The 15,888-nt window shown below is 42.4% G+C and overlaps 1 protein-coding gene across 8 annotated transcripts in view; it reads right to left on the reverse strand.

The window, feature by feature from the left end:
* nhsl1b (NHS-like 1b) overlaps positions 1-15,888 on the reverse strand; it is a 74,484-nt gene that overhangs the window by 25,434 nt on the left and 33,162 nt on the right. For 2 of the 8 annotated variants that reach the window (XM_053880282.1, XM_053880281.1), the window contains exon 1: positions 8,122-11,248. The exons of 3 other annotated variants lie outside the window; for them this stretch is intronic. In XM_053880282.1, coding sequence (XP_053736257.1) covers positions 8,122-8,440 — 319 coding nt within the window. In that variant the 5' untranslated portion in view covers positions 8,441-11,248. Of the gene's footprint in view, positions 1-8,121; positions 11,249-13,741; positions 13,889-15,888 lie in introns of those variants that run through there. 3 more of the 8 variants (XM_053880287.1, XM_053880278.1, XM_053880279.1) reach the window with 3 other exon arrangements.

Consider the following 15,888-nt stretch of genomic DNA (forward strand, 5'->3'; position numbering starts at 1 on the left):
TAATAATGGTACTGCAATCAAGCTAAAGTAAAGTGTATAAGAACATTTTTAAACATTTTTGAAAAGCTATCATTGACAGCAATAAATTAAAACTTTTAAAACAAACCAACTTTGAGCTATGCTGTAAAGATGGGAAAACATTTACAAGCTCATAAAAACTTCACGGCCAGTCGAAACTTTTTATGACTCTTGGTTCTTAACAGCGACGGTGGCAGGTCTGTTGGCAACCTGAGGCATTTATGTCCCGCGGGTGGATTTGTAGCTCGCTGGCCGTTGCTCCTCCTGGCAACAAAAGTCTTAAATGTGAGAACAAACTTAACCCCCCAGTGAGGTTACCAGGTCGACCGGGAAAGCTCTTAACTGAAAATGTCCTGTCAAGTGAAACATAAATAAGAATAAATGAACGTGCTAAACCTCTGAAAGGTGAATCGTACGAAGCCGACAAACATTGGAAACTGCTCCCGTCTTTTTTCATCATCTTGCATATACATTAAATTTGTATCGCTACACTTCAGGTTAAGCTTGTTAACGGTCAACCGCCAAAGACACCAGCTGCAGCTTCAACACCCTTTGGTCGACCCTTCACCTCAGAAGGAGCAGCAGTGGTTCATCGAAATTAGATTACAGAGCCATAAGTACACGCCATCCATCAGAGCTTAATGTCAGTAGCCCTCTGGCCTCACCAATCAATTATTCAAATGAGATTTATGTGCCCTAACGTCTGTCTGGGCGCTTGATATATACATGTCTGATCAAAAAATAGAGACCCGCTGGAAGCCCCTGTAACAAAGAGACCCCTCTCAGGCTGCATTAGGAGCCATTAGCACCCAGTCATGACGTCTCCTTTCATATCGACTAGCAGGCCTTCTTGCTCTTAAGTGGATCCACGCTCCACGTCGATGACCGCAAGGCAGGAGTTCATATGTCCCGGCTGCCCTGATGCAGAGTTATTGGTGCCTAGAAGTGGGGCACTGTGAGTACTATACATGTGTGAACGATGTCCTCCAGCCTTCCCCCCATAAGAAAGAAAGAGGCAACACTGTTGCTTCTTTCATTCATACAGCTTCTAGGAACATTTAGGTTCACAAATAAGACAGAGAGTGATAAATTATGAATGACTCTAACTGTTTTGACTTCTGAACCTCTTGACTGTAGATTCTGGCTCAAGATTTCCTAAGGATAGAGACCAAATTTGAGCTTCAAGTCACGTCAAGCAGTCTTGACCAGTTCAGGTTCTTCAGAGCTGAGCCAAAAGGCAAAGCTCTTTACCACCCAGTAGAGTACCACTAATGGCCACAACCTTCGCCTACTAACTTAAAGATCACAAAGGATGATGATTCCATGACCTACATTTCAACTGCGGGCCTGTCCCTCTGCGGGGGCCTCTGTTTCCTCACCACACAATCATTGATTCCATTTTTTAATTAACTTTACACACTCGATGCCATGAATCTGACAACAGCTAAGATACACAGCCGCTGTAAAGTGAGGTTTTAAAAGGCACTGTGGCAAATTTGTCTTCCAAAGAGGCCACACGGGAAACTGGGGCCAAAGGTCAAAAATGAATCAGTTAAAAACAATCACGTGAAACATGAGATAAAATGTCACATTTCAGTTTTTAAATAATTGAAAAAGGGAGAAAACGTTTTCAATACAAAGCAGGTTAAGTCATACACTTTTAAATTACACAACAGGATGGTATTGAGCAGTGATTTATTACGTCAATGAAACAGAAGCTGTCACAACTGAAGTAGATTTGATTGCTAAGATGATTCACTGAGCATCATGAACCAGACGCACGAAACTGAGATTTAATGATCTACAGAGACACACACTGCTGACTCCAGTGCTGCCTGGATTGAGCCAGGGAGCGACAGACTGAGCTAATTTAGGTTAAGTGGCTCCAGTAGCCGAAGGGCACAAAGCAACAAGCCACCTGGGGCGATGCGGCACCACGGGGAGGAAGCCCCTGTTCACAGCAAGCAGATTTATCGAACCAAACCAGAGCGATGGAGGTTATTAAAACCACGTTTCCGGTTATGACATCAAAATGGACTGTGCTGGAGTTTGCCGACACACTTCCTGCTTATCAGTGGGTCGCTTGTGTAAGGGGGAGGGGTCAATTATAATATTGACCAATGACCGTGGTTTCAGGAAGCCAGCTGGACATTGTGCCTGGAGGCGCTGGTGTGATGAGGTTAGGCTGCTGATTCTGGTGGCAGCGATCGATCACTTGTTTTGGATTTATCCTCTGCCACATGACTCACGTGACTGACCCCTTTAAGGCTCACTTGACTGCGTTTTATCACACCTGCACATACTGGAAGTGGATAGCATCCCACCAATAGCTGGAGCTCACACCTCCTCTGTGCCAGGAACAGAGGGAGGGAGAGAAGGAGAAGCAACACACCAACAGCACTGAAGCAGCTTTCAGTCCTACAGCATTGCCTTCATTCAGATGGCATCCATCTGTGACCGAAACAGGATTAAGATGAAGGATTACTATGTATACATTCACAAATCAAGAGTGCAGGTCAGACCACACCACATCATGTCATGTACACAACCATCAGAGCTATTTGGCTATTTGTGGGTGCAAAATAAAGGCTGTAATTTCCCCTGAGATTTACATCCTTATAGCAAATCTGGGATAATCTCTATCATCATAAATCCTTCACAAGCAACAGCGATACACTTACTCTGACCTATTAGTCCCAATATGTAATCTAGGGGTTTAATACGTCTCTGGACGGTTTGTGAAAGTTCACCCACAGGAACGGATTTCAATATAAAATGAGATTAACGGTGTAAATTGTGTGAGCAGAATGAATTTGCTGGTACTAGGGGAGGCACCTGCAAACGGTCCCTTTAGTAATAATCCAGCACTAAAACCATGTCTGGGAAAAACGCAGGAGCCCAAATCCACTTAACCCCTTCCTCCCACTGTCTAATCGCACCCCCTTTCTCCCCTCTGTTGTCCCATCTGAGCGGTAAAAGAGGGACGTTAATCGAGAGAGAAGGCTCTCTTGGGGAACTACACCGGCTCCCTGGTCGCAGTTCCCCTCATTTTTTAATACTGCGGATTGAATTCTTGCGGCACGCCATGTGTTATTGGCTTGGCTAAACATAACACTGCATAATTGACAATTAATCACATGTCAATTAGACCTGGCAACTAACGAGATCTAGTGCACATTTCCGTGACATCATCTCATTTTATTATTAGAAAGGATTCGTCAGATTAAATCAAGTTGTGGGGAAGAAATCAGTGCTGCAGGAGAAACGGTTGCTGGACTGGGTTAGTCCTCTGGCGCCACCTTGTGGGGAAATTGTTTTCTAAAACGATTTTTATCGAATTCAAATGTCTTTTCGATGGGAAAGAATTTTTTTTAATGAAAAATCTTGATACCCTTGATTAATTACCATCTTGTGCCCATTGTATTTTCTTTGGAAGCGTTGTTTGAAGCTGATGCCAGCACTGTTAGATGGCAACACACTATTATTTTTATAACATGCAGCTTAAAATAGTAGACTAGGTGGGAGTGTTTTCAATTTACTGAAACAAAGTGTGAAAATCAAATACCCGAGCAGGCGAGCAGGAAGCCTGTCTCTTCACATTAGGGGGTCAGAGTTTATATGTTTTCTCTGCACAGTTATGGCCCGCTCTAAAAAGCTTTTTGTGTTCCGTGATGTATAGCGGACTGTGTTATTTACGTGACCCATAAGCAGCGGCCAAGAAACACTGTGTGCAGACGGGGAGTGTTTATTAGCCAGAGACCTCGGCGGACCAGACTTGAAGCAGCATGAGGTGGAAAAAGAAATCTCCCACTAATAGCTGCCTCATTAAAGAAATGAGCTGTGACTGAGGTTGAGAGCTTACACTCACTTATCCATGCACTTCCCTGCAATTAGAAACTTTAACTCGATTGTCTGAGTAACAACATGTTGAACTTGTGAGGGTCAAAAGCTTCGGCTCATGTAAAATTCAATCGTGCAGTGTTAAAGGAACAGTGCAGGAGTGGACGGGATGTTTGAGTTAAAATAAATATCATCAAAGTGTTCTCTTAAATCAAATATAAACCAATATAGTCGAAGAAATCTGAGTAAAAACAGCCTATTATTCGTGCAATTTTCTCTTTCCTGAATTATGAATTGCAGTCACAAATGTGCTCTGAAGATCAACCATCCAAATTTATGATCTATGGGTAAACTTTCATTGAAATGATCACTGCAGCTGGTCGAGAGAACAATGTATGTTTCTGTGGTAATTTCCTCCCTGTTAAATCCTGATGTGATGGTCGACCTATTAACTAAGACTCGACTGGATTCATGTGGGTTAGTGAGGCTCTCCAACACCTGATCCCATCAATCTAACACTCATTCTCAAGCGCTTTCGGCTCCCAAATTGAACCCCAGCTGAGCCCAGAGACCCTCTGTTACTCACAGCACTTTATCTATCACAATTATCTCACACTGGCTGCAGATTTCCTTGACATCACCAAGACTAGTGTCCACAACGTTACGCCTGTGACGCTTCTTTCCTGTGCAGAATCAGAGCCAGACCAAGACACGCACACACTCCGGCTGACCTCCACACAACCTTATTACTCCAACTGTCAGCCCGCCATGACTTCATTACAATCTGGTCACTCGTGATGTGTATTCAAGAAAGAAAGTGGCAGGCCTCACAGAGAGGAGACTGAAATCCAGCTACAGGCAGCTCGAGCCCTGCGTTCTAAAACATGTCCTCTGGGCACTCTGATTTCCTCCTTGAAATAACTGATGACTGTTAATGGTCCTTCAGTGTGAGTGTGAGGGAGAACAAGTGGTAGCACACTGAATTAATTATTAACAAATGTTACACACTGTGTAACAGATGTGAGTTGATAATCTTATTCTTCAACATTCAAACACTAATTGTGGCTTAAAATTTTGAAAAATACAATACAATTTCAAAACGCTAAGAGAGCAGTGTAATACATAAATACATGAAATGAATATATATCTGATATCTGAGGTGAAAAAAATGATAAATATTTCCATAAGAAATGATCCAACACAACAAGAAAGTCTTCAACACATAAAAAATATTTTTCAAAATAAAAGTACATATTTTGAATGAAACAAGCAAAACATATGATTTTTACTGGACTATAAAACAAGAAGAAAAGTGAGAAAGATTCATTTGACAATGTATAGTATTTGCAAAAGCGAAATATGCAATGTTGTTGTCAAACAAGAGGTAATACGTGGAGTAAAATATAATAATTAAAGGGTTCTTTTTTTAATTAACTTAAAACTACCTATGGCATCATAAGCAGAGTATGCTTTTATTCAGTGGGTTAACTAGCACAAGTTCTCGGAAAGTAAGACGATGTAAAATCGAAAGACCTAGATGAGGGTTGAGACCAGAGCCCCTGCTAACACTGCCACAATTGCATTATCCTCACTGATTTTCAGCAGCACTTCCCCCATAAACACAAGCAATCCATTTCATTTGCCCTCATCCAGTTACTCTCCCAGCTCCCTCAGGTGCTCCTCCCCTGGGAGCCGTCGGCACCGACTGATCGATGGATGAACCCGATTTCTCAGCAAAGGATTAAAGAGCTGAACACCTGCTCCACCTCTAAACTGATAGAGGGAAAAAGCAGCGTTCAGAACACAACTTGTGCCAAATATCAGACGTGGAAATGGTTCTGGTTGACAGATTCGCAATGAATATGAATGATTCTGGCCAATAATTGCAAAACAGATGCAGATAAATGTGTATAATAACAGTTTAATTACATATTTTCACCCTACTTTAACCAAGGTCAATTAAATGTATCGTGAGTCTAACTGAACCAAGAGCTTGATGATTTCAAGCCACAGCAAAAACCACAAATCCAGCCGATGACACTAGCTGTGGGTAAGCATCGCAGCACTTTGAAGGCTTTGACTTTGACATTTCTTTTTAAGTGGTCGTTTTTTTTTTTGGTGTGGTTTGTTGGTTGGGTTTGCTCATGACAACTACTGAGGCCTAATCCAGATGTCCTGTGGGTTCATCACAAAGGTAGTTGAGTGGTTTTATCGCTTATAAATTCATTGTTTTGGATCCTGTGGGTGTGAAATGTCGGTTCAAATAACATCATATAAGGGACTCACTATGGCATGTATCATGTTGAATGAAATGGATGCTTAACTGTGACCTGGTAATGGAAAACGAGCTGAGTCAGAAGGCTAAACCGCTGCATGTTTGGAGTCGCCAGCTCACTGGAGCATGGCTTTTAAGACAATGAGCTGGTGGATTCAGACTGCGGATTGCGGACAATAGGGCAGACATGGAGGGGACATCTCGAGCTGTCGTGGCACGTTAGCCAGAGCATGCGTGAGGCCGGGTCATGCCAGCGCTCTGTCACGCTAAATGCACAGGAATAATGGATGACATATTCCAAGAGAGTGCGTTGGGAGTGCAACCTGAGTGAGATTAGAATGATTCATGAGGGATCTACAGATAAAACAAGTTTAAGACCCATTTTTCAGCTCTTAATATGGGTTAGTTTTGCTGTCATCATATGTCAAAGGCAAAGACGACAACTGGGCTTAGCAAGCGTCAATAAACAAAGACCGTGGTTTGACTCACATCTTCACCAATCGACTCTCAAATAGATTCAACCTTCACTCTTCTTACAGGAAAAGATGAGGCCGAAAGAATCAGTATAAGCTTTGCTGATGTCTCTGTTAATGCTCCTGATGGTTCCTTCATGGAGTGTCGGGAGTGGAAGTGGGTCACCTCAGTAACCTCTGATCCATCGCCTGAGTTACGCATCCCAATAGACCCGGCCCATCACCTCCAGCTGTTAGCTATTGTCTGAGGTTCCCAGGGGTGACTGACCAGGGGACCATCTTCGAATATGAGGGTGACGCATGGAGGTGGAATGTTGGCTAGCTGAGAAACAACAGCCATCTTCAGAGCAGTGGTGCGTTGCTATATACTATAAGCTTCCTGATGTCATTGGGCTTGTAAAAATGAGTATAATAATTAGTATTATACAGTTCCACACAGATTAATTTTAACCGCATCTCTCACTGACTATAGCCTGTAGGCCACCATCACCAAACCAAAGGTCAAGGTTCACTGAGGTCAGGAAGCCACGATCTCATTGACACCTTACGAGACTCACACACACAGGCCTGCAGCACATGAAGAGACAGAAGGTGAAGATGGGTGTTTCACAAGAGGAGACGAGAATTGTCTAATGGGAAGAGACAAAGAGCAGCTTGCTTCTGTTCGTGTCGTGACTCTTTAAGGCTGCGACAAAAACCATGTAATCATCCGCACCAATGGCCACAGTGAGTCATGTGCGTTTGGGAGACACTTAGACTTTGCTGTAACAAAACAATAATCTGGTTTCGTGCTAAGACACACTAAGGCAGCTAGGATGACGTGTTTAGCTCTACAGCAAAGTTGAGGACAGAAACTCAGTCAGTCAAAACATCTCTTTAATGGTTGATCTGGTTAATCAACATGAGCAGTGCGGCTTTGTGTTCATCATCTAGGTATTAAGATCAAGTTGTGGTTTACATATCTGCAGAAGGGAATGCCATGTGATTCTATAAAACTTTGATCAGAGACTTGAAGTCAAAAATGACCTGTGTGAACTGGCGATCACAGGAAGTAAAGAAAAGGATACACAAGAAGGCTGAAAAGTCAAACTTCTGAGTCAATTTTGGGACACATTTTGCTATGTTGCTAAAGAAAATATCGAACCAATCTGCAAAATTGACATGAACAAAACAAAACTGTTATGATTCACCGACTACAATGGGACAATGACAATTATTTTCTTTTAAGGTAAAATGGAAAATATTTGAATAAAATGGGTTAAATGTTCCACATTTATACATAGAAATATTTAAATCATAAACCAACAGTATTATAACTTAAAAACTAACTAAAGAATAAAACAAAATTAAAGTGAAACTTATAAAAGATCACTATGATGATGAACATGACAAATGAAAACTGATCTGTTCTCCTGTGCTTACACACCACACGATCAGCCAAATAAGTGAGAAGTTGACGCATAGCATTCCAACAAGAGTCTGCCTATCGCTCCACAAAAATATCAAGACAAGTACCTCGGCCATCGTGGTAAGTCAGAGTCATCCCAGGAGAGCCTTTGTTGAGCGGTCCCAACATGGGTTTGGGTGTCCAAAGAGAGTCCTGCTTCTGGTGGACCTTTGACATGGAGAGGAGACGCTTGCGCAGGCAGCCCTCCGTCTTGACGGGCCGGTGGCTTGGACTGAGAGAGGCCTCGGGTCGGAGGGTGTTCCCCATCTCGCCGGTGGGTTTGAAGGAGCACAAAGTCTTCTTCTCACCGAGGGGTTCCTCATAGCAGACCCTCGGCCAGCAGCTAACCACCGGCTCCAAGGAGAGGCAGTGCACGTATGTGATCATCCCCAGCTAAGACCTTAACACCCTCACCCATCCACCCTCCCAGTCCCCCTACTCCTCCTTCCCTCTCTTTCTGGGCCCTCCACTTGAGGTGGTGGCACAGTGGAGTGACGGAAGGGTATGTGTGTGTGTGTGTGTGCAGGAGATTTTGGCAACCCTCAGGGGACCCCTATCCCCCCATGTCCTCCTCCTACTGTTTTGTTCTTCCTCTCCCTCTCTTGGGGGATTCTATTGATTCACATTGATTTGCCTGACAAAGAGAGGCAGCGTGCAGTCTTGGATTACACGACTTTACTCCAAAACAAATATTCCACAGGACTTGCAAAAAGAGGCAATCAAACCGGCGTCCGGCAGAACGAACCCACTGCAGTCTGTTAAAACACCCTCCAGAGGAACTGAAAACAGTCCAGCAAAATAATAATCTCCACTAACTCATATCCTGTGAATGAAGGGAGTCTGTCAATAGTCATTTAGTAACAAGACTCCTTAAAAGTTCAGACAAGTTTGCAGCAGGTGAGAGCTTCCTCCTCCTTCAATCTTCCACTTGGCTCCGCCTATCTGACTCGCAAAACTTCTGCTCTAATCCAGATTATCTGGCTTCTAGTCCTGGACTCTGATTGTGACAGACACCCACACAGATGGACACCGTGTTGCAGATAACTAATACTTCACCTCGGGCACTCCAGTGTGCGGAAGTTCAACAAGACTTGTCACTTCTTGGTCAGCTGGTCACCTTCGATGACGCAGAACCGTGTCACAAAAATGTTCAGCACATGTGTTCTGAAGTCCAATCATCTAAGAATATCTGGTAACTAGACTACATACTCATAGACTCTTTGTTGTTTTGTCACTTAATACTTCTAGGAAGCAAAAGTTCTATGAATATGAAAAGTCACTATTAAAGAGAATAAGGAAATATAAAAATTCAGTGGAGGCCAGGCTTGGTTTCAGAAGGGAGATGAGTGGACAGCGAGTATGTTGGATGAGCAACAGGGCAAAAGAAGAGAGAGATGTGATAAAGGAGGACATAAAGTGAAGCAGTATGAGTGGGGAAGATGTATATTATAGGTTAAGGTGGTGGAGGCTGACAGTGCCTGACAACTGACAGGATGAAGGCAAAAAAGGACCAATATAATAATAGTAATAATAATAATAGTAATACATTACAAATAATCCACTAACATCATTGAAACCTTCTGTGAATAAATTCTGTCTTGACATCATCTTGGAGGTTTTCCAAGTGCATGTGAACTTGTGAACGAGCATTAGTGTGTCACAGATGAACGGCAGGTCCAATCCAACACAAACAGATGTAAACACAGCAGGCCAGGATAAAGAAGATAAGCAGCACCAGCACAACACATGAGCCACAGCAGTGAGAAGCAGGTGAGCTTAGTGTCCCAGTTGGCTGTGAAGACACACAATCCTATTGGCAGACTGTTAAGGAACTCAAAACAAAACGGAGTAGTGGAATTTGGACAGTGGAATTTGGAAATGGCTCCCTCTAGTGGTTTCTCAAAGTTTAATGTTTCATGAAGTTGTGCACAAACTTGCTAAGCATTACTATTCTATCATTAGTATTTTGTCAATCATACTGTGTGGTTGTATGTGTGTGTGCAAGTGTGTGTGTCAGTTGGATAAGGTTGCAGCTGACAAAACAATTCAAATGTGATGGATTCCATTTCTAGAGCTTGGTCACTCAGCCAACACAAAAGCAGATTACAAAGCAAAAAAAAAACACAAATAAAAACCACAACACGCATGCTAGCAGTAACACGCAGCACAACACAGAGACACAAAACACACAATGGTACGCAAGCAATCTTAGTGACCCTAAATGAGCCCGAGACCACAACTGCTGTGAACCCATTTATTGTGAACATTAGCAGGAAAAGATGAAAACAGAAGAAAAAGTATATTTGTGCATGGTGAGATTAAAGCCAAAAACAAGGCCCGAGTCATTGTTAGTGGAGGTGTGTGTGTGGAAGCTGAAGCGGAAAAGCTTGAGGGAAGAGCACAATGGTTACCATGGAGTGAGAAGAGAACCTGCATGCTGTGTTGTCCCCTGTCTGGGGAACTCATCCTCTCACCCACAGGGAGTCACCCATTGTCTTCCAAAACAGTTCCCCGGCTAAACCTTTCCAGTGTTCCCCTTTAGAAACTGAAATTCTCTATTGTGTAACGGACTGATGGGCCCTCACTAGTGCTCCAACGGACCCTCAGTATTGACTCCTAATTATCTTCTAATGAGTCAAAGTACACAAAAACGTCCGCACTTATTGTCTATACAGTTGAAGGATAGTGTCTTATGAAATGCATATACCGAAGTCAGGAGTCAAATGTCCCGGCGCTGATGAACAAAACAAAATCATTAAGCCTAAAATATCGTTATTTCTTTCATTGCAGCCAAGACCTGAGGAAAAATGCGTAGGCTGACTGCAGCAATTCATCCTGGTCCTATCAATCCTATTGTAGAAAAACTGGTCTGGGTGCGCAACTGATCGCAACTACTGATTTTGTGACATCACGTGATCCTGTGGTTTTAGCGTCACCAGCATGTTTTTATCAGTCACAAACTCCACTCCAACTTCTTCCTCGCCACAGGAGACCAGGGATCTGTCACATCTAGTGTGAGAACGTCCATCACGAACAGAACCCACAAGGCCAGGGGGCAGGTAGAAGGTCAGCCTTGGGTCATGAGGTCAAAGCAGAAGTACAACACAGGTGCTGCGCTTGTGCTTTCAGCGTTTCAGAAGGTTAATGAGGCTGCTATGATTGTTCGTGACAGCGAAAGACAATTTCTTCTATTTAAGGACATTAAAAAGGTCCTTTTAAGTCTGACAAAAGCTCGAACAGGCAGAAGCTACTGCACAGAAATCAAGACGTTGCTCTGCTTCGCTGCTTCAGAGACACAGGTTATATATAAGTGTTGACATAAAGCTATTTTGGGTCGCTGCCATACCATCTTCTGCGTGTGAAGAGCGTGAGACCTATACACACACGCAGGCAGATTCCTGGGATTCGCATATGTATATATTTGTTCATTCACTAATCTGTGTGTGTGCTTCATCTCCTTCAAGCAAATACTATGATATAAACACGTCTAGAATATACTGCGTACATAAGTGCTATGTACATATACATTTATGGGAAAGTCTGCACAAGGTCACCCTTCATATTTATAGGTTTACAAGACTAGATGTTGGACAAGCCACTAAATAATACAAGAAATAAAATATTAAATATTAAAACATGCAATACAAAAAGTGAAATAAAGTCGAACAAATGTCAAACAAATGACATTGTTTAATCATGAGACTTTGAAACTTAGAGCAAAAGGTGTACGATTTGACATTAATTTTTTTTATTTTAGTTTAATTATTTCATTTTTGAGTTTATTAACTTTCACTTAAAGGTATTTTGGCATCAACTTTAGCAACTTTCCAATTTCAAAGTATCTATCTAAAGGTCCGTATCCACAGTTTTACAGCAGCATTCAGGATTTGAATGAGTTTCCACCAAGTTAGTCACCATATAATAATCAAGAGCTGCTGTGATGTACATGTCAAGTATGTTCCGACACCTCTTTAAGAAACACTTTGGAAGCCAACTGCCATTGTTTTAATACAGTACTACACTGGAACAAAATTCACAACATCAGAGTTTTTGTTGAAGCCATTTCGCACCACTTCCGAATATCCATCACTGCTACTATGCTTTTTTCCACTGTTGAAGTCATTATTAAAACATATTTAAGACAACTAAACCAACCAGATGAACAGCAGATGCTGAATTGCACAAGCTTAGTGTAACTAGAGGGACACATCTGTTTTTCCCTGTAAACGGCTGCCACAAGCCAAAACATCTAAATCTGCTAAATCTCGTCCGAAGATGTGTCGCTCCAGATAGGGTCACGTCTAATCGACCTCACAACAGGAGCAAAACACTTGCATTAGACCGGCTTACATTCACCAAGAATGACAGCTGCATTTAAAGGCGCAACAAGGTCAATTGTAGAATCTGAACTTTCCGTGACAAAATATTTAAGATCAAAACTTTTGTGACTCCAGAGTCTAGGCCCGGAGCTGATGTCGTCGGCGAGCAAATCCGAGTAATAAAACACAAGGCTTTAGCTCGTGGGCGGGTGAGTCCCAGCAGATGCGGATGCACTCGGCTGGATGTGGAAGAAGTTGGAGGGAAAGTGTGTCACATCTGGCCCTGAGCTGGGCTTGATCGACATCAGCAGACAATTTCGAACTGGCAACGGAGAGAAGCGTACTGGTCGGATCACGGTGGGAAATGTTATCTACTGTATTTGGGTCAGTCATCATGTCGCAGTCTGGCACCGGTTCTGTCCCTGGTAACTTTTCAAAATCGTAACGATGACTTCATCTTGAAGTAATTTGTCATGAGTGCTCAGGATTAAAGAGTAAATCATGCAAGATTGTCATGAGATTTCTTTCCTTCAAGGATTCAAAATTGGATGAAAATTTGGAAACCTCAGTGCAGAAAAGCATCTGGAGCGGTCGAAAGAATCTCAAGCCGTGAAATCATTTATTCTTTGACCAAAGCTATTGGCAGAACTACAATGCTAGCTCACAAAATGCTCAGTAGGAGAGTGAATCATATCTTCAGGCACAGCTTGTGATGATTGGGGAAAGTTCAGCAACTGATAAAGATGATAAAGAATAAGTTGAGTAATATTTGTCTCTTCAGTACCCTAAATGATACTGCATTGGTCAGGCTCCATGGAAATCCAGACGTTAAATCACATGACAACATTAAAGACAGAAGCCTTCCACAAGCTCAGCAGAGATGCTGCACACAGAACTGCATGCCCCTCAGTGTCCTCTCCACCCTAAGCATCATGTCTCATGGCCAAAGGAAAAAAACAAATAAAAAACAGACGTCAGCTCCTTTTAATTTCAGTTTAACAAGTTCTGGAGCAGAAAATTTGGAAGTGTGACACATTTTTCCTTCCAATTAAAGAGTTATGGCCTCTGATTGTAGAAGCGGGACTGCTTGGTTGGAAAAGTCTGGGGGGATCCAACAAACTGCCCCATACATACATCACTGACTGATATAAAGCAGAAGCGTTTGAGTCAGTGAACCTGAACGGAGCAGAGAAGAAAGGAGAAATGATTAAAGAGACAGAGGGAGTCTTCTCCTCACTAAAGAAAAACACATGAGGGAGGACGTTGAGCGGAGGAAGCTGCTGTGAGAGAAGAACTTTCCACGGCCGAGATGAACTTTTCTTTGTCGGAGAAATGTCTCACACTCTGGTGTACTGGCGCAGAGACTTACCTTTAAGGCAGAACATGTCTCGTTTTAGCTCTCCATAAATCCAGAAGAAAGCACTGCAGAGCGGGTCCTCACACTCTCTCCTCTTACTTCCCTCCTTTCGCACTGCTCACACACACAGATCCCGGCACTGTTCTTTCCTGACCATCTCCCTCCCTCCTCTCCAGCAGCATACACGCTTAGAGTGGCTGCCGGCCAGATTCTACACTGCAGGAAACTGCCCTCCGACCCCCTCCCACCCATCCAAACACACACGCTAGCACACACGCTGGATGTCTCTCAACTATAACCCCATTTCCAAGCAGACAAGCGACAAGCCCAGGTTCATCATGAATAAGTGATAACGTGAGTCCAATATCCATGTTTATAAAATCTGTTAGTTATATGCCTTAAAAATGTGTAGGGGGTTGTGTTTGTAGTAAAACCTGGACCATCAGCAGATGGGGGTGAGTCAGGGGGCCCCCAGCTTGAGTCCGGTCCATTGTGCCCTGGCCAAGTGTAATCGCTTTAATCCCCCAAACTCCACCACTCGTTATCAGGACCAGGTACGAGTCGGTGCGTCTCACATCATTCACGTCTGACTGGGCATGAAAGAGTCTGAGTCACAGTTGCAGTGCAGAGGGGAACAAAGTAAGACGTTGACTTTTAATTAATTCTCCGTTCTTCGTCGTTGTGATTTAATCTCTCATTTTATATTAAATAAATTCAAAACCTTCAACCCTGACTGACCTACTTCCACAGGTATGTGGGCCAGTTGATTTGATTCAGTTTTCACTAGGTGATGAAATATGACAACATCCCTGACCCATGGGTAAAAACACTCACCATAACGTATGGCATCAGCACAACAGTCCATAATCATGTTTTTTCCTTGAGCTTTTTGAGTCAAAAAGAGAGGTTTTAGCTGCAGTGTAAAATATTTTTATATTTATTTTATGTATGCAGTTGTTTGGAGAATTATTCACCCGTAAGGTTAAAAGACAAAATATACACTAAAATAATATTTGAACAGAAATGAATGTATTAATGTACTAAAAAAAGAAGTCAAGTTGAAATTCAAAGAGCACAATCAGAGTATCATTGATGACAAATATTTCAAACAAGTGTAAACATTTTTTTTTCAATTGACTTTTATCAAGATAGTGGACCTCATAGAAAGACAATTTCAAATTAATATAGAATGTAATTAGCATATATAATATAATAATAATAAAGTGTGGCTTTGTCGTAAATCTGTTGCAGTAAAGTTACCTTTCACAGTTTTGCTCGAGCCACTCATGTGTGAAGACATATAAAACACCACAAAATTACCACTGTGGAAAAATAATTGACGCTGACAGAAACATATAAAACCCTGAATAGTTTGACTGAAGCAGACAATAAACCTGACTTCATCAACCTTAATTAGACGCTGCTATCGCCCCAGAATGGGTTTGACTTTCACCATCAACACCTCCTGGCTCCAGGGCAGCTGCCTCATAACTGCACCCGCAATTGGCAAGAGGCAAACTCTGCTCTGAACCAACCAGGCTGTACTTGACTGCGTATCTGTTGTTAAGGTCAACTTAGGACAAATTTGATGCCTGTCAACGACATATTTGCATTAATGTTGGGAGAATAGCGTAAGTGCAAATGTAGGAGACTAATCTGAATAACAACAGAACACTGGTTCAGTCAGTAGTGAACACTTTAAAATATGATCATCAGCAGTTATGGTGTCCTCTAGTGCTGCGCCACCTTGTTTTACTGAACAATTGTGTAATGCTGTCCTGATAAGAACATGATAGTGTCCATCTGTGCATCTCTCGTTGTTACGTCTGCTCCACTTCACCTTACAGGAATAAAGCCCCTTAAACAGGAGTTCCTGTTTTTTCCTGCGGATATTTTTCTAAAATAGATGTGTTTCAATGGAGTCCGTTTTGGGGACCAAGCTGATGTCAGATGACTTAATGACAGTTATCAGTTTGAAAACGGGACACGATGTCTGCGTTCACAAACATTCCAACCCTTGTTGTCTCCCAAAATACAGTCATCAGACGAAACACAAAACTAAGCAAAAAGAAACCCAAACTTCAAAACAAGGATTATACCTTATCACAATGTCCAGAAGCGTCTGTACACAAAACATTGTTATCATGTTGTGTTGATGT

Source organism: Synchiropus splendidus, chromosome 12 (assembly GCF_027744825.2).
Source record: "Synchiropus splendidus isolate RoL2022-P1 chromosome 12, RoL_Sspl_1.0, whole genome shotgun sequence".
Classification (NCBI taxonomy): domain Eukaryota; kingdom Metazoa; phylum Chordata; class Actinopteri; order Syngnathiformes; family Callionymidae; genus Synchiropus; species Synchiropus splendidus.